This window comes from Neofelis nebulosa, chromosome 5 (genome assembly GCF_028018385.1).
Source record: "Neofelis nebulosa isolate mNeoNeb1 chromosome 5, mNeoNeb1.pri, whole genome shotgun sequence".
In the NCBI taxonomy this organism is placed as follows: domain Eukaryota; kingdom Metazoa; phylum Chordata; class Mammalia; order Carnivora; family Felidae; genus Neofelis; species Neofelis nebulosa.
Window position 1 is genome coordinate 493,535 of NC_080786.1, and position 24,850 is coordinate 518,384.

A 24,850-nucleotide genomic window follows, 5' to 3' on the forward strand; every position below is an offset into this window, starting at 1 on the left:
TTGAGGAGGAAAAAGCAACACCACTTAAAATAAAAAACTGAAGCCATCCACATTTATTTCCCTGAAGAGCTAGCTGTATGGGAATACACTTCTGTTTTCAAATGAAAAACCTAATTTCCGCTAAGGAACTCCATACAAACCCGTATAAATTCCAAGCCAGCTGAATAATCGCTAGCATCAACATCACTTCACAGTAGCCAAAATGGACCACTAATAGGAATTCCTCTGAAAGTAATTCTGACCAAGGGCTCCCGGTCAATCACGCGCATCGGTAAAGCTCAATGCAAATTCAAGTCACACACTAGTGTGAAACAACAGGGGGGCAGGCTGAGATGCAAACGCTAGAATGCGAGTGATCTAGGAGGCCTCTCTTACTGGTCCTCCCGGCTGCAAGGGGAGCTCCGCCTCCTTCGCTGCTTCTAATGCTAGGCCCCGAGGGTCTGACCGGCCCGAAGGCCCCCACCCCCGCCAACCCTGGCCCTCCTCCCGCCGCCTCACCTCGGCCTTCCCAGTCCCATACGCCTCACCCTCACCCGACTTGTCACTTTCCACCTCTTCTCTCCCAGACGCTCGGGCCACCATTCTCCTCTTCTGCCTGCTCTCCTCGCGTCCCGTGGCCTCAGGGCCACAACTTCCCGCTTCGCCTGGCCCTGGCCGCCGGCCTCGCTTCCTCAGGCCTCGCGCGTCGCCTTCCCGCCCGGGGGCCGCCGCGGGGCCCGAGGGCAGCGGCGGCCGCATCCGCCCTAGGCGGCCAGCCCAGTCCACGGCCAAGGTCCACCGAGGCCCGCCGCACCCACTCACAGGAGCCCACCAGCCGCGCGAAGGCCGCTCCCGCCGCGGAGCTCCCACCGCCCTCAGCCCCGCTCCGTGCCGCCCGCCTGCAGTCTGGATCCGGGGCGGAAGCGGAAGTGGGGCCCGCGCTACCCCCTGGGCAGGACGGGCGGGGCCCAACGGGCGGAAGTGTCCCAAGCAGGTGCGGCCTACTCATGAGGGCCTCGTTGCTTGGGTCTGTGGCCCGAGTCGCCTTCCTAGGCCGGAACCTCCAGCAGCCGCTGGGGGCCCTTTCTCTCACCTGCTGCCCCTCCTGACTAGCCACTGGCAAAGATGAGTGTCAGCCAGTGGCTTCTAACCGTCCCGTCCTCTGGGGTCCCGTTCCTTCAGCCTTCTCAATATAGTCACCCACATACCGTATAGACACCTCAAGCTCCAGATGTGCAAAACTGAGCTTAATCCTTCCTCGACAAGCTTCCTCCTCCTGTGTTGGTGGATGTGCCACTGTCCACCCATTTGTGTAAGCCGAGAATCTAGAAACGATCAGAGACCACTTCTTTCCACTTCATTCGCCACAGCCACATTCATTACATCTGCTTGATTCTACTTCCTGTGTTTGTCAGCCACTCTCTCTGCTCTTTGCCATTACTTTGGGCCTGGCTCTCAGAATTTGACCCACGGCATCAGCCTCCTAAATTGTATTCATGCCTCTGTCCTTATGTAACCAAACCAACCTTGAGTTTGCTACTTGGTGAGCCAGAAACTGCACCAGGTTGAGTTGTCACGCAAAGAAAAGTTCATTTGCAGCAAATAAGGAGATAATGGGGAGTGGCTTCCAAAGCCATGACTCCAAGAACACGGGTGAATGGGTTCCTTTCATTTAGGGTTAAGTTGCATATTTAGATAGGGAAGCCTTGTCATCATATGTAGGGTAGGTAGAAGTTGTCCATGTGCCTTAAGGAAACATGCCTATACATACATTGTTTGTTATATAAATGAGGCTGAGGATCCTTCTGGGGTTGAGATTTTATTTATTTATTTATTTATTTATTTATTTTTTAATGTTTATTATTTTTGAGAGAGACAGAGTGTGACCAGGGGAGGGGCAGAAACAGACACATAACACACAGAATCTGAAGCAGGCTCCAGGCTCTGAACTGTAAGCACAGAGGAGGACACGGGGCTGGAACTCATGGACCACAAGATCATGACCTGAGCTGAAGTCGGACACTTGCTTAACCAACTGAGACAGCCAGACGCCCCTCTTGGGTGGGGATTTTAGTATTATGATGAGTTAAGGTAATCATCAGTTATTCTAGAGGTCATAACATGGTCCATCTGCACAAGCATGAGTCAGAAGTTAAATTCAAACTGGTCTGGGTGGCCTGGGCTGGCTGGAGGTCTTAGGGCAGTCGCTATGGCTGAAGGGAAGTTTCACTTCCCATTTACCCAAGTTAAGAGATGAGCTGGAAAAAAGAGATTAAGGAAAAATGTGGAACAAAGGTCAGTGAATACAAGCAGGTGTGAGGTAAAGGTCAGGTCTTGGTGTCCGGCAGGTGCCACTTGTGGTATTTCAGTGAGGTTTCCACCTGCTGCCAGGCCTTGCCCTGCCCCTCCCATGTCAGAGATCCTGGCATTCCCAGATTGGTCCTTCATGAACCTCCTTTACTTAGAGACTAAAACTAGCAGAAAGAAGTCCAAACCTTTTATGGTTCTCTCCTGTGGCCACTGAATATTTAACAAATTTTGTCTCTTGTCGTCCCTGTAGGGGAAAAGTTGTGCTTCAGTGGAAAACTATATGTAGGAGTCACCCTTCTGCATTATCTGATTCTGATTCTATGGGACATATCTTACTAATTTTAAAATAAGTGGTAGCAATACAAAATAATGTCTCTGGACATGCAAATCCTGTCTTATCCTCAGTTGACTTCCCACTCTCACTGTGGAAGAAGCCAGTTTTGCCTCAATTGGCACATTCATTTCAATATTCCTGATCTGTGTGTCTGCTTTTTAGACTTATCCTTTGAACTGGTATTTATAAAATCTGCCTAATGAGAGAAAGTTAGCACAAGTTCATTTTTACATCTCTATGAGAGTCATGACTTTATCTTTTTTTTTGGAAAACTATCTTCTAACACCACACATATCCTGCTCTTTATATGCTGTGTCATGCTTATGCTTCTTTACATGCTAGTCCTGGAAATTCTTTTTTTGCTTTTCTGCTTGGTGAACTACATATTCTCCTTCAAGATTTAGTATGAGGATCACCCCTCAAGGAAGCTTCCCTGCTACCCTTCTCCTTACGTGTGTGTGTGTGTGTGTGTGTGTGTGTGTGTGTGTGTGTGTGTTGGAGGCAAGGAGCATCAGGTATTCCTGCCTGCCTGCTAACACATTGCTTTCAGCTCTTTCTATCTCTTTCAGGGCAGATACCTTCTGTTAATCTTTGCATTTTGTATGTTTTAAGATAAACTTGGTGATTTTTAACACAATGTGTGTGGACGTTAAAGGCTGGTAGGTATGATGCACAGACTACTATGGCAGTTTGGATGAGCAGTTTAAGAGGAGTATCCTTAGGAGCTTCTATAAAATAGAACTCGGGTAAAGGAGGTGTAAATGATCTAGAAACTTCCCTTGTTTCTTTCTTCTTGTGAAAAACCCCCAGTAAAAGGGAAACCAGTTTAAGAATAACAGAATAGGAAAAGCTATTTTAGGGAATTCAGGCTACATGCTTGTTCACTTTGTGCCTCAGTTTTCTCACCTGTAGAATGAAATAATAGTGTCTCCTGAAAGAAACCAAATATGTTACCCAAGATATGACTCTTTGACATAAAAATTATTTGGAGCTAAAGACAATTAGGAAGTAGCAAATACAGAAAAAGCTTTCTCTACCTCCCTCCCCTTGCCCTCTGCCTAAAGGCAGGATGTAAATTCTGCTTTACTGGAGATGACTCTAGACTTTACCATCATAGAGCTGGTACTAGAGGAATTTTCAAATAAACCTTACTCCATTAGTTTCTTCCCATATATTGATCTTCCTGCAGTTTGCCACCCTAGGAAGACTAAAACCATTTTCCTTTGTCCTGCCACTTCTAAACAAAGTTATTGTTCTTTGTTGAAGATGATAGCATCTTATAGGCCAGAGTTCTAAGCCATCACTTTGAGTTACCCTTTGTTGAGGTTTCTCCTGCATGGTGTACACTGTATTCATTAAACTGTTTTTCTCTTATTAATATTTTTGTTAAAGAGCCCCAGTGGAGGACTAAAGATGTGTAGAGTTTTGTGTGCAAATATTTGTAAAGCACTTAGAACAAATGCCTAGCAGGTTGTAAACATTAGGTTGATTTGTTAAACAAAAACCTCAATATGTCAAAAGATAGATTCTATATAATTCTGACATTTATTGCCTACAAAATATTTTTTTGCTACTAAGATCTCAATAAAATAAAAGATAAAAATTCAAGAATCCAGCTTCTTTGGTCTGAATAAAAACAGATGATCTTAAATACAGCTATAGACCCAAGAATTTAAAAACTTTTATGACCCATAACTGTTAAGCAATGCATAAAAAAAGAATGGGAAGAGTTTAGTAGCATAGGAAATTGCAAATTCAAGCAATTGAGTGTTCTGAATAAGAAATTTCTAATCTTTACTACAGATTTTAAATTCCCCATACCAAACTGCTTTCACAGAAAACCATAGGAGATTAGGTGTGTTTATACAAGTTTTCATGGATCTCTTGTTCTCTTCTGTGAAATGATTATCATAATCCTTTCATTGTGCTTGGTAATTTCTGGAAAGGACAGGCACAGTTGTTTACCAAAAAAGGATTCAATATTCCTAGTGGCAGATCTCACACACTAGGGAGTTCAGAAGATAGACGAGAATATTTACCCATACCTATTGGCTTATATCTCAGTCCACACAGAATCAGCCCTCTGTGAGAGTCTGGGGTCCTTTCTCTTCTAGTCCCCTACCCTTTTCTATTAACCCCTTCCCCCTGCCCCTGGATCCTGACTGACACTACTGTTCAGCCCTCAAAGTCAACTTCAGAGTCACTGCTTCTCCAGTGTCCTTTGTGTGTGGTAGGTCCTAGCTCTATCCTTGAAGGATGACAGCAGAGCCACATTCTCTACATTCCACAACTACAGCTGTAGGTTATTAATGCACAGAACTGGCTACATAATTTGTTGGCCTTGTGGAACTACACAGCCCATGTGCCCATGAAGCCAGCCCTACAGATCCATGGTCTACTTCCACAAACATCCAGAAGACTACAAGACCTCTCTATTACTAATATTTATCAGCTTTGACAGTATTACTTTTACTCCGTAACATACCAGTCACTGGCCAGTTTGTACTCAGAGTAATTCCACAGCCTTCGTCTGCCCTGTTCTGAATCATGGGGGTGTTTTCCACACTCCTGGGTCAGTTGGCTTTGGGTGAGATTTGGCCAATGGAGGACACTGGCAGGAAAATGGAGAAGGGCTATTTTCTCTACCTTAGGCTGCCTATCAGACACCAGCTGCATCTTCTTTGAGACTCCATCTCTTGCTGGTCAGGCTCACTGTGGTGCAGCTTCCACCAGGTACCTTGATGTCCCTTTGCTTCAAGGGGTGGTAGTGGCTTTCTGTTATGAATCTCTGGGAACATGAAGCCCTATGTGTTTTCTCTGTGAATTTAGCCTATCTTCTGCATTATATTCCTCTCTTTAAAATACTCAGTTTCTTTTTTTTCTGGTAAGAGACACCCCTCCCCACCACACACTCCCCAGTAACTAAGGAGCAAAGGGGATGAAAGGAAAAACTTCTGTCCTGACACAGTGTCAGGAGACACTCTTTCAGCATCTAAAAATGAATAACAAAAGAATAAATGTGGTGATCCCCCAAGACATAATCACCTTTCTTTCTCCTAAGTATTTTCAATACTTTCTCCAGGGTTAGCTTCTCATTCAAGTTTAGATTGTAAATCTTCTGTCCAGGAATATTATATAATCTGATGTTCAGCAAATAACAACATATTGGAACCTTTAAATGTGTTTCTTTTAAATTTTTTTTTTTTCAACGTTTTTTTTTTTTTTTTTTTTTTTTATTTATTTTTGGGACAGAGAGAGACAGAGCATGAACGGGGAAGGGGCAGAGAGAGAGGGAGACACACAGAATTGGAAACAGGCTCCAGGCTCCGAGCCATCAGCCCAGAGCCTGACGCGGGGCTCGAACTCATGGACCGCGAGATCGTGACCTGGCTGAAGTCGGACGCTTAACCGACTGCGCCACCCAGGCGCCCCTAAATGTGTTTCTTTTAATTGATGATCCTATTTTACCTCTAGAAAAAAAATCAAAGTCCAAATATTTTACTTCAGATATTAAAGTCCAGATTTGGGAACCTCAATTGACTCTCCCCATTAGAGGGCTTCAGATCCAGAGCAGCCAAGGATGAGCCACGACTCTTTCCTCTGGCTCCAGGAACTCATGCTCTTTGATCATAAAAGTCTTCGATTGTGCCATTGAGGCAGAACTCAATTACTCAATGTAACAAGTCCAAAATAGAACACAATGGAAATCTGTGAGGGGAATAGGACCTTAGAAACGGTCTAGTCTAAGCTCTTCAGTGCTTTAAGTAATTTAAAAGTGCTGTGAATCAATCACTTCCTAAGTGTTTCTTCTGATTGCTGCTTAGTTGCCTGTACTTCCAAGTAAGGTTTCTTCAGGAGACAAGCACTTCTGGTCTGAGTGAGAGACTGAAGCAAGCACAAATTTATTCTGTGTGTATGGCTGTACATGGCTGCACACCACTTGCAGGACTGACTATGGTGCAGGTGTCCACACTCTAGCATCTCTGCAAGGGATCCTATATTTATGCCTGTAAAAATTTCCATTTGAATTAGGGCCATCACTGCAGTCTATTATCTTGTTTGTGGAGGAGGGAATCCCTATTTCAGTATCCAATATGAGATAACCTCAGACAGAAGGGAGCTATGCCAGTGGCTACTATGTCAAAGTCAAACTTACCAGGGTAAGAATGGGTAGAATGGATGGTTGCTTAAATGGTTTTATTTGAAGTGTGACAGGGGAAATTTCCTTCTATTTAGTCACTTTCCAGCTCAAGAGGACATTATGTACGTTTACATATACATTGACGACTTCCACATTTTTATCTCTAGCACCATGTCCTGCTTTGTAGTCCCTTGCCCATGCTTCTGATTCGAATGGCTGCAATAAACAGTTCTTTCAGGCTTTGACTCACTTAGCAGAAAGCGTTCAGCAAGAATTTTCCTTTTCTGCACCAGGGATTTCCCTCAATGCCCCAGGGCAGACAGCTGGCCTTTTTAAGGGCATGGGCAATTAGAAGGTGCAGTGGTGTTAGCAGGCCTGGAGACACTACGGGTGGGGAGCTGGGAAATAAGTGCTCCTGCCCCTTACCCTTCAGACAGTCCTGGAGGCATTTTGCATACTCTTTTTGGTACTTTTGAAGATTTGAGTTTTCACTGTACATGGCAGCAACCTTGATAACACAACTTTCTATTGGCCTTTCTTCCTATCTGATCACACTCTCCCTTTTCTTATTGCCGGCCCTTGTACCTCCTAAATAAACTACTTACACATAGGCCTTGGACTCTGCTCAAGCTAAGACCATATCTAGTTGACATTAAAAAAAAATTTTTTTTTAACATTCGCTCGTTTTTGAGAGAGACAAAGAGAGAGAGAGAGAGAGAGAGAATGAGTGGGGAATGGGCAGAGAGAGAGAGGGAGACACACAATCAGAAGCAGGCTCCAGGCCCTGAGCTGTCAGCACAGAGAATTGAACTCATGGACCGTGAGATCATGACCTGAGCTGAAGTCAGAGGTTTAACTGACTAAGCCACCCAGGTGCCCCTCTAGTTGACATTTTTAAATTTACATATCCCCAAGATAACGCTTGATCTTTCCATAGTTTCTTCTCCCATAGTTTTCTCAGCTTAGTTAGCAATAACTCCGTAATTCCAGGTCAAAAACCTTAGACTCATTCTGGAATGCTCTTTCTCACTGGTCTGCTCTTCCACTCCCATCTAATCCATCAGCAAACTGCTCTACCTGAAAATTAAATCCAAAATCTCACCATTTCTTATCATGTCCACCACTTCTGTCCCCTAGTCAGGCCACCACCATCCTTTCTTGCCTGGACTATTGTAAAAGCCTTGTAACTGATTTCCCTATTTCTAACTTTGCCCACCTAATAGTCAAGTTATTTCATTAAAATCAAGTTGTCTCTGCCCAGAAACCCTCCAAAGGCTACCCATTCGATTTAAAATAAAACCCAAGGTCTTGGCAAAGTATAATCATGTCCCTAGTATCCTTTTGTGCTAGTATTCTATCTATCACTTTCCTCCTTATGGTGCTCCAGGCCACTGGCCTTCTCACTTGCCACTTGAACAAGCTAAGTATGATCTCTCCTTATGTCTTTTGCATTTGCTGTCCCCCTGCCTGGAATCTTCCTTCCCACCAGAATCTATATGCTCCATTCCCTAATTTCCTTCAGGCTTCTGCTCAAATGTTGCTACAAAGAGAGACCTTCCCCTGACCACTGTCAGATAAAAAACAAATTTGGGGGCGCCTGGGTGGCGCAGTCGGTTAAGCGTCCGACTTCAGCCAGGTCACGATCTCGCAGTCCGTGAGTTCGAGCCCCGCGTCAGGCTCTGGGCTGATGGCTCGGAGCCTGGAGCCTGTTTCCGATTCTGTGTCTCCCTCTCTCTCTGCCCCTCCCCCGTTCATGCTCTGTCTCTCTCTGTCCCAAAAATAAATTTAAAACGTTGAAAAAAAATTAAAAAAAAAACAAAAAAACAAATCTGGACTTCACAAGGGGAGTTGAATAGCTGCTCCCCCTTCAGGTAGGACACTGCTCTGCAGTTTGCCACAGTCTCCACTATTCCCTACTGTCCTCAGCCAATTTTGTTTGTTTATGCTTCCTGTCTGGCCCCTGTCAACGTTGCAGTTTTACTCTAAAGTTATACATTTCAGTTTACAGGATATTTGCAACCCCACCATCTGGCTGCTCAAAAATCATCACACCATATCCCTTTCTTATTATTAATACCCTACTCTGTTCTCCACATCACCCTCTGCAAACCTCCTCCATCTTCTCAAGCCTTCAGTTTTACACTCTCGGCTCCACAGGTGAAACTGTCTCCTTTTCTGGGGTGTTCTTAGTCATTCTGAGATTCCAGTTCCCTCTGTATCAGTAAATCTCTGTATTTATCTGTTCCCTCTCTTGAAGGAAATAAACAAAGACAAAACCAAATGAGAAAAGCAAAGTCTTCTTGGGTGTCAGTTACCATTGCAGACACTCAAGGGCAAGCAGAGCAGGGGGAAAGCTTGTTAGTTAAAACAAGTGAAAAGCTTCAAGCATGTCCTGGTTAGAGGCTATTGGCCTGGGGAAATTACACGTGGGCTATCAATGTGATAGGTTAGGGATGCATATTTGGCTTTCTCTGATTTGTCCTAAGCTGGAAACAGGGACAAAAATTAGGGAAGCTGTCAGTTATTAATCAAGTTTTAGCCACTTCGGTCTGATTGTTACAGAAGTAATTAACTTCCTGGATTGTTACTAGAGATAGCAATCTGACTTCTTACAAGTCTAACTGATAGCAGACTGGCTTCCTGGGCCATTTATTGTACATAAGGTGATTGATTTCTTGGGCAGGTTGCTGTAGATTGGGGAGTCAGACTTTTATTTCTATAGATCATCTGGCCATTGTCTGTTTGTATATTTATTCTCTCATTTTTTTTTCTACTGCTGCACAGAAAGAGCCTTCCTCTATTTGTCAAGGCTAACTCTTTCACTGATGATCTCAACATTTTGTGGCCGTGCTAACGAAGCTCTCCCATACCTTTCTTCTTTTTACCTGCCAGATGCGTCTGGGTCCAATTATTCACACCCTTTCTCCTTAGTTCTTTGAAAATTGGTTTCCTTCTCAGATACTCAAATGAAGTTTTAATTTCAAATGAGATTATAGGTTTAAAACAAACTGACAACACAAGCATCACAAAATCCATAAAAGTTACATAACATCATTATCATGTGTATAATTTCTGTACTGTTATATGTTGTATATGTCTATATTATTATAACTTTTCTCTTAACTTTTTTGGCTACACTCTTTGATTACATCTTCACTTGATAATAGTTTTGTAATATTTTCTATGGAGAGAATAAACAATCTGATCTTTCTTCCAGGATAGTCAACTGAAATTTGTTCATAAGTGGTAGTTTGGAAATATAAACATGTGTCTTTATACTGCCATACTTTCTGTTACAAAGCAACACTTTGCTACAGGTTTGTGCCCAGAACACACAGGAATCCTGATAAATTTTACTTCATGTGATTAGCATTTGAGAGGATGAATATACACATTCACAATGATATATAAAAATGGTGATATATAAAAATAGAACTCTGACCCACAATCTCCAGCAACCAGCCCAGGAAACCAAAACATTATCTACAGTAAGTAGCTCAGGAAGCTAGCTTACTATCTGTAACTCAGACTTGTAGGAATTCAGAGCATTATCTCTAACAACTGATCCAGGAAGCCAAACAACAACCTCTGTACCAATTGACCCCAAATGACCAGAATTTGAATAAAATCTGACAGCTTTCTTAATTTTTGCTTCCAACATAGGCTCAATCAGAGAAAGCCAAATTTGACCCTTAACCAATCATATAGGACACGGTACTCCTAGTTAGCCCACCGTCAGCTTTTTTATGCCAACAGCCTCCAGTCAGGACACACGTGAAGCTTTCCTTTTTTTCCACTAGAAAACCTTTCCACTCCTCTGCTTGCCTTTGGGCCTCTGCCAAAGGCAGAGTGATGGTGGTTGACTTCATTGTTATAGCAAGCTCTGAATAAATATACTTTGCTTATTCTCATTTGGTTGGTCTTAATTTATTTCTACACATCAAAAAAGAGAAATGAATGTCTAAAGAATTTATAATTACATATGCTGCATTACCTTGTGTATTAAACAAGAAAGATCTTCCATTTTAACTGATCACTGATGAGAACTCAGTCCTCTGTTTGTAATAAACTTTGGACCCTGTTTATTCTAAATCTTGTTTTTCCTCCACCGCTCATTTACTTCTGTGGTGGGAGTTGCAGACCACTTTCATATCCTGATACAAAGTCTGGTCCATAGGCCCCCACACTGGGTTCAGTGCACAGCAGAAGAAATCATTCCTAGTTCAGCAGAGAAGCAGTAACTTAACTATACATTGGAGTGCAGGGATCTTCATCATTATATCCCACAAATCCCAAACTAACTATATCCCCGACTCAAATTCTCCTTAGCCACAATTAAGGAGGGCACAGCGAAAATGTCCTGTGGTACAGGCAGATTTCTGTTAGAGCAGGAAAGTGATGGGAATGTTCAGACTGATATGGAGGATCTTCCTGATGGACCATTTGTTTTAGAGGGCGTAGCAGATTGAGAATGGGGTCAGAGTTGGGACATGCAGAGTCTGAGGGATAACTAGGGAGTCTTCATCTTTCTTCAGTGATTTTCATATCAGGATACAGTCCAGGTAAGGGATCATTATAGTTGCTTCTATATCATCCTGTACTAATAATGTTAATAGATGAATCTACAAGGCACTCTTCTAAATAACATTGTTGCTAGCCTATTTTACAGATGAGGAAACTCAAGCACATAGCACTTAAGTGACATTCTCAAGTCCTATAGGCTTGACACCTCCAAAGTCTACATGTTTATTTGCCCTTGGCACTGATGTTCTGTTGGAATCTCCTGGTTTTGTCTCCATTCTTTCTTTGTACTAGTTTCTATTGCTGCTGTCGCAAATTACCACAAATTTAGTGGCTTAAGACAACACAAATTTGTCTTGCAGTTCTGGAGGTCAAAAGCCAGAAATGGGTCTTACTGGCTAAAATCAGGGTGTCAGGCAAGCCTGAGTTCCTATCTGAAGGCTCTAGGAGAGAATCTATTTTATTGCCTTGTCCAGAGGCTGCCTGCGTTCCTTGCTTGTGGCCTCTCCCACCTTCAAGGTCAGAAATGCCTGGTCAAGTCTTTTCACATCAATCATTCTGGCACCCCACCTTCCACATTTAGGGACCCTTGCAATTACATTAGTGTGGATCTTGGTGAAAGGACGTGTTTGGTGAGAGCTGGTGCTTTGCTGAATCCTGTCCCTTTCCCTCCATTAGAAGGAGACATTTTTTGACATAAGCCCAGCAAGGGTGGTTTCCAAGAAACCAGTTGGAAATTTGACCAGGATTCCATCCAGTTGGGAGACCCAGATCTGGAACCTGACCCATTTGTGGAGTTATTTCTAGAGAATGTATATTCTCTAGAAATACATTCTCTAGAATGTATAACATTCTAGAGAATGTTAATAGATGAATCTACAAGCCCCGGGAAAGTAAATGGGGTAATTGCTGAAACATCAGCAATGTTCTGGTGTCAAGGCTGTCAAACGCGATAGCACTATGAGATCCAGAGCCCCATGATCTCCCAGGAGCCAGTCAGGGAGCAGACCCACTGTAATTACCTAGTAGTTCTTGAAAGTGCCCATCTTCCCTGCATGCTTTCACATAAACACCAGATGTGTGTTTGGTCTATGTCTGGAGGCTCTTTGTGTTTTCCTCCCATGCTTTAACATTCTTTGATGTTTACACCTGGTGAACATGAAATAAAGACTATGTGCAGTTTTCTGTGGCTACTATTTCCCTGGCAGAGACAGCCCTGCATGTCCACTCAGTCTCAGTGTCTGAGAACTTTTTCTTCAGTGCATGGCTCCACCTATTCTTCACAAAGCTAAAATGAACCATGGATGGGGTCTGACTCCCTTCTACCAAAGGAAATCCGGAGTGGGGAAGAACTGGCTTTCCATCTGGGTAGTGAAGCCAGCAGGCTGGCCAGGTTGAGAGAATCTGCACTCCTAGAACTAGTCAAGGCAAGAGACCTGACAGCATCCACCATACACCAGATGTGGACCATGCAGGAGAAGCTGACACAAGGTCCTGGCCAGAGGGACTGGCTGGTAGTATGAGGTGACCTTAAGAGGAGAATGCTAGGTGATCAGGGGCTAAAGATAGAATTTCAAGGACCATCTGGAGTATAGATGCACCTTCTCAGATTGCGGGATAAGAGGAGTCTCTGAGGAAGTCATGAGAGATGGTTTTGACCGCAACCCATCCCATCTCAGGCCTAGCTTCTCTCTGAAACTACTAGTAAGGGGGAGACAAAGGAGGCCAGGAAAAGCACTGAGCTTAGAAAGAGGGGCAAGGAGAAGGATGATCCCTTTTCCCTACTGGAAACTTCCATCTGGAAGCAGGAATTAACTTAGAGGGGAGATAACCTAATGCCATTCCAACTGACAATCAAAGTTAGAGTTTGACCATCACATGACACTAGACATTTTAATTTCTCTATTTGAGACTATCTATGGCTAAAAGCAACATAGGACTATCTGTGAGAATTTTCAGTCTGCCCAAGTCTTCATCCAGGCTCTGGAGAATACTATTCCTCACTGCAGAAAGTTTAGAGGATCAGAGAAAGACAAACATGAAGTTTCATTTTTCCACACCTCTGTAATGCTTGCTCAATGTACAAATTATGCATTTGTTATAAAATAACCACAATTGGAGTCCTACATATCTGCCTCCAGCTGCGATAGCTGCAGCCTGACTCTGAGTGAGCCCAGTGGCCTTAGCTGTGAGTGGAACAGCAGCAGCAGCCCCCCTCAGGAGACCACCAGATCTGTGGCCTTGCCATGGTGACCTACGGATGCAGCCAACGTGTATTCCTCCATCATCAGCTGACCTTGGCAAAGCTGCTAGAAATATTTTCAACAGAGGATTTGGTTTTGGGTTGATGAAACTGGATGTGAAAACAAAGTCATGCAGTGGTGTGGAGTTCTCAACATCTAATACAGACACTGGGAAAGTTGCTGGAACTGTGGAGACCAAATATAAATGCTGTGAAATTTTTCACAGAAAAATGGAACACTGGCAACAGTGTGGGAATAGAAATCACAATTGAAGACTAACATTTGATATTTGAATGTTTGAAACTAACATTTGATATTACATTTTCATCAAACATGGGTAAGAATAGTGGTAAAATCAAGTCTTCTTATAAGAGGGAGCGTGTAAACCTTGGTTGTGATGTTGAATTTGATCTTGCTGGATGTGCGAGTCATGGTTCAGCTGTCTTTGGTTATGAGAGCTGGCTTGCTGGGTACCAGATGACCTTTGACAGTGTCAGATCAAAGCTGATAAAAATTAACTTTGCAGTGGGCTGCAGGACTGGGGATTTCCATCTACACATTAATGTCAATGATAGGACAGAATTTGGAATATCAATTAATCAGAAAGTATGTGAAGATCTTGACACTTCAGTAAACCTTGCTTGGACGTGAGGTACTGACTGCACTCACTTCGACATTGCAGCCAAATATCAGTTGGATCTCACTGTTTCTATCTCTGCAAAAGTCAACAACTCTAGTTTAATTGCAATGGACTACACCCAGACTCAGGCCTGTCTGCTCTGGTAGATGAGAAGAGCATTCATGCTGGAGGCCACAAACCTGGCCTTGCCCCGGAATTGGAGGCTTTATACAGCTGAAAGAAACCACTGGGAATGGATATCAGAAGATTTGGCCTTAATATATTTCCAAATTGACCAGCAATTTTGAAGGTGATCAAAACAACGGATGATCTAAACAAGAGCTGTATTTTAAATATTTAGACAGTTGTTAGTTGGTTTCTAATTGAATTGGTTATCATCTAGTTACCAATGCTGTAGTCATGCAGTCACCTACACATTATTTAAATGTACAGCAAAACCTTGGATTGCAAGTAACTTGTCCTATGAGTGTTCTGCAAGATGAGCAAACATTTCTAATAAATTTTAACTTGATAAATGAGCGATATCTTGCAATGCGAGTGGTACGTGATGCTAAATGTCACATGATCACAATTAGCCGGTGGTCCCCCCCGCTGTCTCTGGGATTGTGGGTGATTGGCTCCCGTGCCTGTATGCTTGGTCTCAGGCCATGGTGTTTGGCAGAAATCAGTGAATTTTCAGAACATCGGAAGGTGTCCACAACTGGCACTAGTGTATTTTTTGTCACTTCAAGGCACCTATGGACAGTCCTTTTCTTTTCCATACAAGAATAAGCTTAGGAATGCTTTGATTCATTCTAGATCATTGGATAGGTTCCTTGTTAAAGTTGCACAAAAAGATTCCATTGAGCCAATAGATAGCAGTGATCCTGTTAGTGACAGTGCAAGTCATCCTATACAATAACGCTCCTCTCTCTTGTATCCCTCACACCAGTCACGAAGGTTTTCAAAGGTAATTGCAGGTTAATTTATTTTTCTTTATATTTTATATTTTCTTAATTATTTTGTATTATATTATAGTATTGTGATCATTTTCATATGATTAATTTCGAGTTTTGAACAAATCATCTGAGTTTCCATTGTTTCTTTCTTTTTTTTTTAATATAATTTATTGGCAAGTTGGCTAACATACAGGGTATGCAGTGTTCTCTTGGCTTCAGGAATAGATTCCCATGGTTCATTACTTACATACAACACCCAGCGCTCAACCCAACAAGTGTTCTCTTCAATGACCACCACCCATTTTCCCATTCCCCCGTCCCCTTTCAAAGCTCAGTTTGTTCTGTTTTTAAGAGTCTCTTATGGTTTGCCTCCCTCTCTGTTTGAAACTATTTATTTTTCCCTTCCTTTCCACCATGGTCTTCTGTTAAGTTTCTCAAATTCCACATATGAGTGAGAACATATGATATCTGTCTTTCTCTGAATGAATTATTTCCTTAGCATAATACCCTCCCGTTCCATCCATGTCGTTGCAAATGTCAAGATTTCATTCTTTCTCATTGCCAAATAGTATTCCATTACACACACATACACACACACACACACACACACACACACACACCACTGTTTCTTTATCCATTCATCAATTGATGGACATTTGGGCTTTTTCCATAATTTGGCTATCGTTGATAGCACTGCTATAAATATTGGGGTATATGTGGCCCTATAAATCAAGAGTCCTGTGTCCTTTGAATAAATTCCTAGACATGCTATTGCTGAGTAGGGTAGTTCTATTTTTAATTTTTTGAGGAACCTCCATACTGTTTTCCAGAGTGGCTGCAGCAGTTTCCATTCCCACCAAGAGCCCAGGAGGATTCCATTTCTCCACTTCCTCGCTAACATCTGTTGTTTCCTGAGTTGTTCATTTTAGCCACTCTGACCAGTGTGAGGTGGTATCGCAGTGTGGCTTTGATTTTTATTTCCCTGATGATGAGCGATGTTGAACATCTTTTCATGTGTCTGTTGGCTATCTGGATGTCTTCTTTGGAAAAGTATCTATTCATGTCTTCTGCCCATTTCTTTACTGGATTATTTGTTTTTTGGGTGTTGAGTTTGGTAAGTTCTTTATAGACTTTGGATACTAACCCTTGATCAGATATGTCGTTAGTCTTCTCCCATTCCATTGACTGCCTTTTAGTTTTATTTATTGTTTCCTTTGCTGTGCAGAAGCTTTTTATCTTGATGAAATCCCAATAGTTCATTTTTGCTTTTATTTCCCTTGCCTTCAGAGTCATGTCAAGTAAGAAGTTGCTGTGGCTGAAGTCAAACAGATTGCTGCCTGTTTTCTCCTCTAGGATTTGGATGGTTTCCTGTCTCACATTTAGGTCTTTCATCCATTTTGAGTTTATTTTTGTGTATGGTGTAAGAAAGTGGTCCAGTTTCATTCTTCTGCATGTTGCTGTCCAGTTCTCCCAACATCCTATGCTAAAGAGACTGTCTTTTTTCCATTGGATATTCTTTCCTGCTTTGTCAAAGATTAGTTGGCCATACATTTCTGGGTCTATTTCTGGGTTCTTTATTCTGTTGCATTGATCTTAGTGGATTTTTTTGTGCCACTACCATACTGTCTTGATGATTACACCTTTGTAGTAGAGGCTAAAGTCTAAGATTGTGATTTTCTTTGGTTTTTCTTTTTCTCTGGTTTTCTTTTTCAACATTACTTTGGCTATTCAGGGTCTTTTGTGGTTCCATATAAATTTTAGGATTGTTTGTCTAGCTCTGAGAAGAATGCCAGTGCAATTTGGATTGGCATTACATTGAATGTGTACATTGCTTTGGGTAGTATCGACATTTTAAACAATATTTGTTCTTCCAGTCCATGAGCCTGGAATGTTTTTCCATTTCTTTGTGTCTTCTCCATTTTTTTTCATAAGTTTTCTATAGTTTTCAGCATACAGATCTTTTACCTCTTAGGTTAGGTTTATTCCTAGGTATTTTATGGTTCTTGGTGCACTTGAAAATGGAATTGATTCTTTGATTTCTCTTCCTGCAGTTTCATTGTCAGTGTATAGAAATGTAACCGATTTCTATATAAAATCGGTTTTATTTTTATTTATTTATTTATTTTTTAATTTTTTTTTCAACGTTTTTTATTTATTTTTGGGACAGAGAGAGACAGAGCATGAACGGGGGAGGGGCAGAGAGAGAGGGAGACACAGAATCGGAAACAGGCTCCAGGCTCCGAGCCATCAGCCCAGAGCCTGACGCGGGGCTCGAACTCACGGACCGCGAGATCGTGACCTGGCTGAAGTCGGACGCTTAACCGACTGCGCCACCCAGGCGCCCCTAAAATTGGTTTTATATCCTGCAACTTTGCTGAATTCACATATCAGTTCTAGCAGTTTTTGGGTGGAGTCTTTTGGGTTTTCTAAGTAGAGTATCATGTCATCTGCAAAAAGTGAAAGTTTGACTTTTTCTTCACCAATTTAGATGCCTTTTCTTTCATTTTGTTTTCTGATTACTGAGGCTATGACCTCCAGTACTATGTTGAACAAAGTGGTGAGAGTGAACATCCCTGTCATGTTCCTGAACTTAGGAGAAATCTCTTAGTTTTTCCCCACTGAGGATGATATTAGCTGTGGGCCTTTCATATATGGCTTTTATAAAGTTAAGGTATGTTTCTTCTATCCCAGCTTTCTTGGAGGTTTTTATTAAGAAAGATGCTGGGGCGCCTGGGTGGCGCAGTCGGTTAAGCGTCCGACTTCAGCCAGGTCACGATCTCGCGGTCCGTGAGTTCGAGCCCCGCGTCAGGCTCTGGGCTGATGGCTCGGAGCCTGGAGCCTGCTTCCGATTCTGTGTCTCCCTCTCTCTCTGCCCCTCCCCCGTTCATGCTCTGTCTCTCTCTGTCCCAAAAATAAATTTAAAAAAAAAAAAAAAAAAAAGAAAGATGCTGTATTTTGTTGAAAGTTTTTCTGTGTCTATTGAGAGGATCATATGGTTCTTATCTTTTCTTCTATTAATGTGGTGTATCTATCACATTGATTGATTTGCAAATATTGAACCAGCCCTGCAACTCAGGAATAAATCCCACTTGGTCATGGTGAATAATTTCTTTAGTGTATTGTTGGATCCAGTTGGCTAGTATCTTGTTGAGAATTTTTGTATCCATGTTCTTCAGGGATATTGGCCTGTAATTCTCCTTTTTAGTGGTGTCTCTGTCTGGTTTAGGAATCAAGGTAATGCTGGATTCATAGAGTGAGTGGGGAAGCCTTCTTTCCATTTTTATTTTTTGGAGCAGCTTGAGAAGATTAGGTATTAACTCTTCTTTAACTGTCTGGTAGAATTCCCCTGGGAAGCCATCTGGCCCAGGACTCTTCTTTTTTGGGAGATTTTTGATAACTGATTCAATTTCTTTGCCGGTTAAGGGTCTGTTCAAATTTTCTATTTCTTCCTGTTTGAGTTTTGGTATTGTGTGGGTGTCTAGGAATTTCCCCATTTCTTCCAGGTTGTCCAATTTTTTGGCATATAATTTTTCATGGTATTCTGTAATAATTGTCTGTATTTCTATGGTGTTGGTTGCAATCTCCCCTCTTTCATTTGTGATTTTATCAAGGTTGTCCAATTTTTTGGCATATAATTTTTCATAGTATTCTGTAATAATTGTCTGTATTTCTATGGTGTTGGTTGCAATCTCCCCTCTTTCATTTGTGATTTTATCTATTTGGGTTCTCTCTCTTTTCTTTTTGGGAAATCTGGCTAGGGGGTTATCACTTTTATTTCGTTCTTTCAAAAAACCAGCTCTTAGATTCATTGATTTGTTCTACTGTTTTTTTATTCTATATTGTTTATTTCTGCTTTAATCTTTATTATTTCTCTTCTGTTAGATAGCTCTTCTTCTGTTCTGCTTCTAGTTCCTTTAAGTGTGAGGTTAGGTTTTGTATTCAGGATTTTTCTTGTTTCTTGAGATAGGCCTGGATTGCAATGTATTTTCCTCTTAAGACTGCCTTGGTGCATCCCAAAGGGTTTGGACTGTCGTGTCTTCATTTTCATTTGCTTCCATATGTTTTAAAATTTCTTCCTTCATTGCCTGGTTGACCCAGTCATTCTTTAGTAGAATATTCTTTAACCTCCATGCATTTAGAGGTTTTCCAAACTTTTTCTTCTGGTTGATTTCAAGTTTCATAGCATTGCTATCTGAAAATATGCATGGTGTGATCTCAATTCTTTTATATTTATTCAGGGCTGTTTTGTGACACAGTATGTGATCTATTTTGCAGAATGTTCCCTGTGCGCTCGAGAAGAATGTGTATTCTGCTGCTTTTGGTTGAAAAGTTTTGAATATATCTGTCAAGTCCATCTGGTCCTTGTATCATACAAGGCCATCATATATAGATGATCTGTCCATTGTTGTAAGTGGAGTATTAAAGTCACCAACAATTACCATATTTTTATCAATAAGATTGCTTATGTTTGTAATTAATTGATTTATATGTTTAGGTATTTTCAAGTTGGGGGCATAAACATTTATAATTGTTAGCTCTTCTTGATGCATAGACCCCATAAATATGATATAATGCCTTTCTTCATCTCTTGTTACAGTCTTTAGTTTAAAATCTAGTTTGTCTGATATAAGTATGGCTACTCCAGCTTTCTTTTGACTTCCAGAAGCATGATAGATGGTTCTCCATCTCCTCACTTTCCATCTGAAGGTGTTCTCAGGTCTAAGATGGGTCTCTTGTAGACAGCATATGGATAGATCTTGGTTTTTTATCCATTCTGATACCCTATGTCTTTTGATTGGGGCATTTAATCCATTTATATTCAGAGTGATTGAAAGATATGGATTTAGTGTCATTGTGCTATCTGTAGGTTTTGTACTTGTAGTGATGTCTTTGGTCCTTTGTAGTCTTTGTAGCATTCCACTCACAGAGTCCCCCTTAGGATCTCCTGCAGGGCTGGTTTAGTGGTCATGAACTCCTTCAGTTTTTGTTTGTCTGGGAAAGCCTTTATCTCTCCTTCTATTCTGAATGACAGTCTTGCTGGACAAAGGATTCTTGGCTGCATATGTTTCCTATTCAGCACATTGAATATTTCCTGCCACTCCCTTCTGGCCTGCCCAGTTTCTGTGGAGAGGTCTGCTACTACCCTTGTGTGTCTGCCCTTGTAGATTAAGGCCCATTTGTCCCTAGTTGTTTTCAGAATTCTCTCCTTATCTTTGTATTTTTCCAGTTTCACTATGATATGCCATAGTGAAGATCTGTTCTTGTTGATTCTGAAGGGAGTTCTCTGTGCCTCCTGGACTTAGATGTCTGCTTCCTTCCCCAATTAGGGAAGTTCTCAGCTGTAATTTGTTCAAATAAAACTTCTGCCCCTTTCTCTCTCTTCTTCTTCTGGAACTCCTACGATACAGATATTATTATGTTTAATTGAATCACTTAGGACTCTAATTCTCCCCTCATAGTCTAGTATTTTCCTCTCTGTCTTTTTTTCAGCTTCATCATTTCCCATAATTTTATCTTCTGTTTCACTTATTCTCCTCTCTGCTTCCTCCAACCTTGCTGTCATTGCATCTAGTTTATTTTGCATCTCATTTACAACATCTCTTAATGCATCATGACTATTTCTTAGGTCCTTGACCTCTGTAACTATAGATTCTCTGCTGTCTTCTATGCTTTTTTCAAGCCCAGCTATTAGTCTTATGATATTATCCTAAATTCTTGTTCAGATATATTATTTATACCTGTTTTGAGCAATTCTCTGGCTGTCATTTCTTCCTGGAATTTCTTTTGAAAAGAATTCTTCTGTTTTGTCATTTTGGTTAGTTTTCTGTCTTTTACATGTTTTAATAGTTTGTTATGTGTCCTGAACCTGTAAGTACTACTATATTAAAAAGTGGTCATACACTGTCCAGAGCCTGGCCCTTAAGAAGGTATTTTTGGAGTGAGTTTCATGGTCTCTGTTGTGACTCTGGTTCCTTTATCTCCCTACTCATAGTGGTGGTTTGGACCTTCCAGCTGATGTGCTTTGATTTGTTCTTTGAAATAACCCTGGAAAATTTTAAGAAAGGGGAGTGGTGGTGGAAGGAGCCTTATCCCATAGGAAAGAGAAGTGATGGGGGGCGGGCAGGGAATTACCAGGTAGTTTCAGAGAAACTATACAGCTTAATCCAGAGAGAGAGAAGAAAATAAAGAAGAAGGAGATACAGAAGAGGTATAAAAAGAATAGATTAAAAATGCCATTGTATGATGGTGACTTGGAACTGGTGGCTGTGCTGGTCTGGAGGAGGGGCCCTCTGGTTTGGTCAGTGTCAGTCTCACTCTGTAGATAGGCAGTTGCCAGGCACAGAGGGGCAGGGTTTGGTGTAAATGGTCACGTCTCTTGTTCCCTAAAGCCCCACTGTGTTGGTGATGGGGAGAAAAATGGTGATCCCCCAGTCTCTCCTCCTCTGACTGGTGTCCCAAACCACACTGTTCAGGCAGTCGTCACAGTGCACATGGTCACCAGAGGGCCAGTTCATCCCACTCCACAGTCTCCTGTGCCTCCCAGGCACTTGTCTGGTATTCAAACCCTGATGTCCTAAGGGATCTCTCTCCATGTGTCCAGATCTGGGGTAGCACCACTCTGCCCAGCTGACAAAGGGCCTCTGGCTGGTACCTGCAGGGTCTTTTGTCCTTGGAACGGCAGTATACCTTCTTCCCACAGCACTTGAGGAAGGCAGATGCTCTCCCAAAACTCCTCTGAGCCTGGGGCTCCCCCTCCCCACCTGAGCCAGGCACACACCACACTGGCAGCCAGCTCCCATCCCGGTCTGGAGAAAGTCATGCAACCCTGTATGTCACTCCTAAGGCTGTTTGCAAATGAAAGACTGACTGTCCCTGCTTTTTCCCCTTCCCTGGTCCATGGACCAGAGAGGTTTTTCTCTTGTCCAAATATAATCTCACACTTCTACAGCCTCTTTCTCTTCCTTTTGTCTCTCCACCAAAAGGGTTCTCCCCTCCATGACTACGCCACCCATTTTATCTCTTCCAATTGGCAAGCACACACTTCTGTCCCACCAAACTGTCTCTGTGGGCCCCTGGAAATGCTTCTGTCCTCCATTATTTCTTATGGGGAAATTCGCTCTGATATACAAGTGCTTTGGATTATAAGCATCTTTCTGGAATGAATTATGTTCACAAACCAAGGTTTTACTGTACTTAACTGTTAAATGTGCTACCCACCAATAATAAAATAGACCTTTATGAAAACTGTGAAAAAAATAACTGCAGTTTGATTGTGATCTATGAGGGACATGATGTTTAATATCCCCCTATTAGCCCTACAAAAAAAGAGCTTGTTGCTATTGCAGGACACTTAGATCAAGACATGGAGGCTCAGAGAGTGTGTCCTTCCTCAGTGAGTTTGAGCAAGTGGATATTCACATCTACATTCACATTCACCCAGATTCTTAGCCCATGAAGTTCATCACTGCACCACAGTGCCTCCCATAGATATATTTCTGTAATGCTTCCTGGGGCTTAAAGTGTCAGCACATTTTATCTTTACAGCCAGACCACGAAGTAGGCCAGTGATAGTCCCATTTTCACAAAGAGAAATGATTTGTAGAAGATCTCTCTTGTTCATGGCTCCTGGCCCTATGACCAGCTTTTGAATTTTTGCTTCCTGGTAGGACTTCTCTATTTCTCTAGGGTACCTTTCAGATACTAACTTTGCTCATCTGAAAGTTATGCTTACAACCTAACCTTACACCTAAAGGATCTGGAAAAAGAACAGAAAATAATGCCCAAAACAAGCGAAGAAGAGAAATAATAAAGATTAGAGCAGAGCTCAAAAATACTGGAAAAAAAACACAGAACAGATGAATGAAACTAGGAGCTGGTTCTTTGAAAGAATTAACAAAATTAGTAAACCCCTAGACAGTTTAGGCAGTAAATCCCTTACCTAAAAGAAAAGAGAGAGGACCTAAAATAAATAAAATCATGAATGAAAGAGGAGAGATCAGAACCAAAATGAAAAATTATATGAAAAAATTATATGCCAATAAAGTAGGCAATATGGAAGAAATGGAAAAATTCCTAGAAATATACAAACTCCCAAACTGAAACAGGAGGATAGAAAATTTGAAAAGACCCATAACCAACAAATAAATTGAATCAGTTATCAAAAATCTCCCAACAAACAAGAGTCCTGGGCCAGATGGCTTCCCAGGGGAATTCTACCAGACATTTAAAGAAGAGTTAATACTTATTCTTCCCAGACTGTTCCAAAAAATAGAAATAGAAGGAAAACTTCCAAATTCATTCTATGAAGCCAGAATTATCTTGATTCCCAAACCAGACAGAGACCCCACTAAAAAGGATAATTATAGGCCAATGTCCCTGATGAACATGGATGCAAAAATTCTCAACAAGATACTTGTAAATAGAACTCAACAGTATATTAAAGTAATTATTCACCATGATCACATGGGATTTATTTCTGGGCTACAGGGCTGCTTCAGTATTTGCAAATCAATCAACATGATACACCACATTAATAAAAGAAAGGATAAGAACCATATGATCCTCTCAGTAGATGCAGAAAAAGCGTTTGACAAGATACAATATCATTTCTTGATAAAAATCCTCAAGAAAGTAGGGATAGAAGGAACATACCTCAACATTATAAAGGATATATATAAAGACCCACAGCTCACATAATCCTCACATAATACTGAGAGCTTTCCCCCCAAGGTCAAGAACATGACAGGGATGTCAACTCTCACCACTTTGTTCAACATAGTACCAGAAGTCCTAGCCTCAGCAAACAGACAACAAAAAGAAATAAAAGGCATCCAAATCAGCAAGGAAGAAGTCAAACTTTCACTCTTTGCAGATTACATGATACTCTACGTGGAAAACCCAAGAAATCCAGCTAAGAAATGGGCAGAAGACATGGACAGACACTACTCCAAAGAAGACATGCAAATGGCTAACAGACACATGAGAAGATGCTCAACATCACTCATCATCAGGTAAATACAAATCAGAACCACGATGAGATACCACCTTACACCTGTCACAATGGCTAACATTAACAACTCAGGAAAAAACAGATGTTTGCAAGGATGTAGAGAAAGGGGAACCCTGTTGCACTGTTAGTGCAAATTAAAACTGGTGCAGCCACTCTGGAAAACAGTATGGAGGTTCCTCAAAAAATTAAAAATAGAACTACCCTCTGACCCAGCAATTACACTACTAGGTATTTATGCAAAGGATGCAAAAATACAGATTCAAAGGGGCATATGAACCCCAATGCTTATAGCAACACTATCAACAAGAGCCAAATTATGGATAGAGCCCAAATGTTCATTGACCAATGAATGGATAAAGAAGATGTGGCATATATATATATATATATATATATATATATATATATAATATTTATATATTTACTTAATATATATTATATATGTAAATACATATTTAATATATAGTTATTTAATATATAATACATATATTGCTTCTTAAAAACAAATGTCTTTGACACCTTTTAATCTTCACTTTTTCTCCTTCTCCCTTTTTCCTTTTACAATTTGAAGAAATTGAGTCATTTGCAAATACTGCAAATCAAGACTTTCCTCCAAGAGAGATAGTTGTTAAACATTCAGCAGCAGCCCTCATTGGATATGAGTCTTTAGGTTTCTCTGATAATTCCAAAATGTTTTCCAAAGTAGCTGTACCAAATTACATTCCCACCAGCAGCTT

The 24,850-nt window shown here is 41.4% G+C and overlaps 1 protein-coding gene and 1 pseudogene across 7 annotated transcripts in view; one reads left to right on the forward strand and one right to left on the reverse strand.

Moving 5' to 3' along the window:
- TOPAZ1 (testis and ovary specific TOPAZ 1) overlaps positions 1 to 872 on the reverse strand; it is a 99,925-nt gene extending 99,053 nt beyond the window's left edge. For 4 of the 7 annotated variants that reach the window (XM_058729194.1, XM_058729193.1, XM_058729190.1 and 1 more), the window contains exon 1: positions 528 to 872. In XM_058729194.1, coding sequence (XP_058585177.1) covers positions 528 to 738 — 211 coding nt within the window. In that variant the 5' untranslated portion in view covers positions 739 to 872. The remainder of the gene's footprint in view (positions 1 to 527) is intronic. The other 3 variants (XM_058729195.1, XM_058729191.1, XM_058729189.1) reach the window with 1 other exon arrangement.
- A 12,673-nt stretch (positions 873 to 13,545) lies between these two features.
- On the forward strand, positions 13,546 to 14,415 carry LOC131513025 (voltage-dependent anion-selective channel protein 2-like; annotated as a pseudogene).
- Positions 14,416 to 24,850: the final 10,435 nt, after the last annotated feature.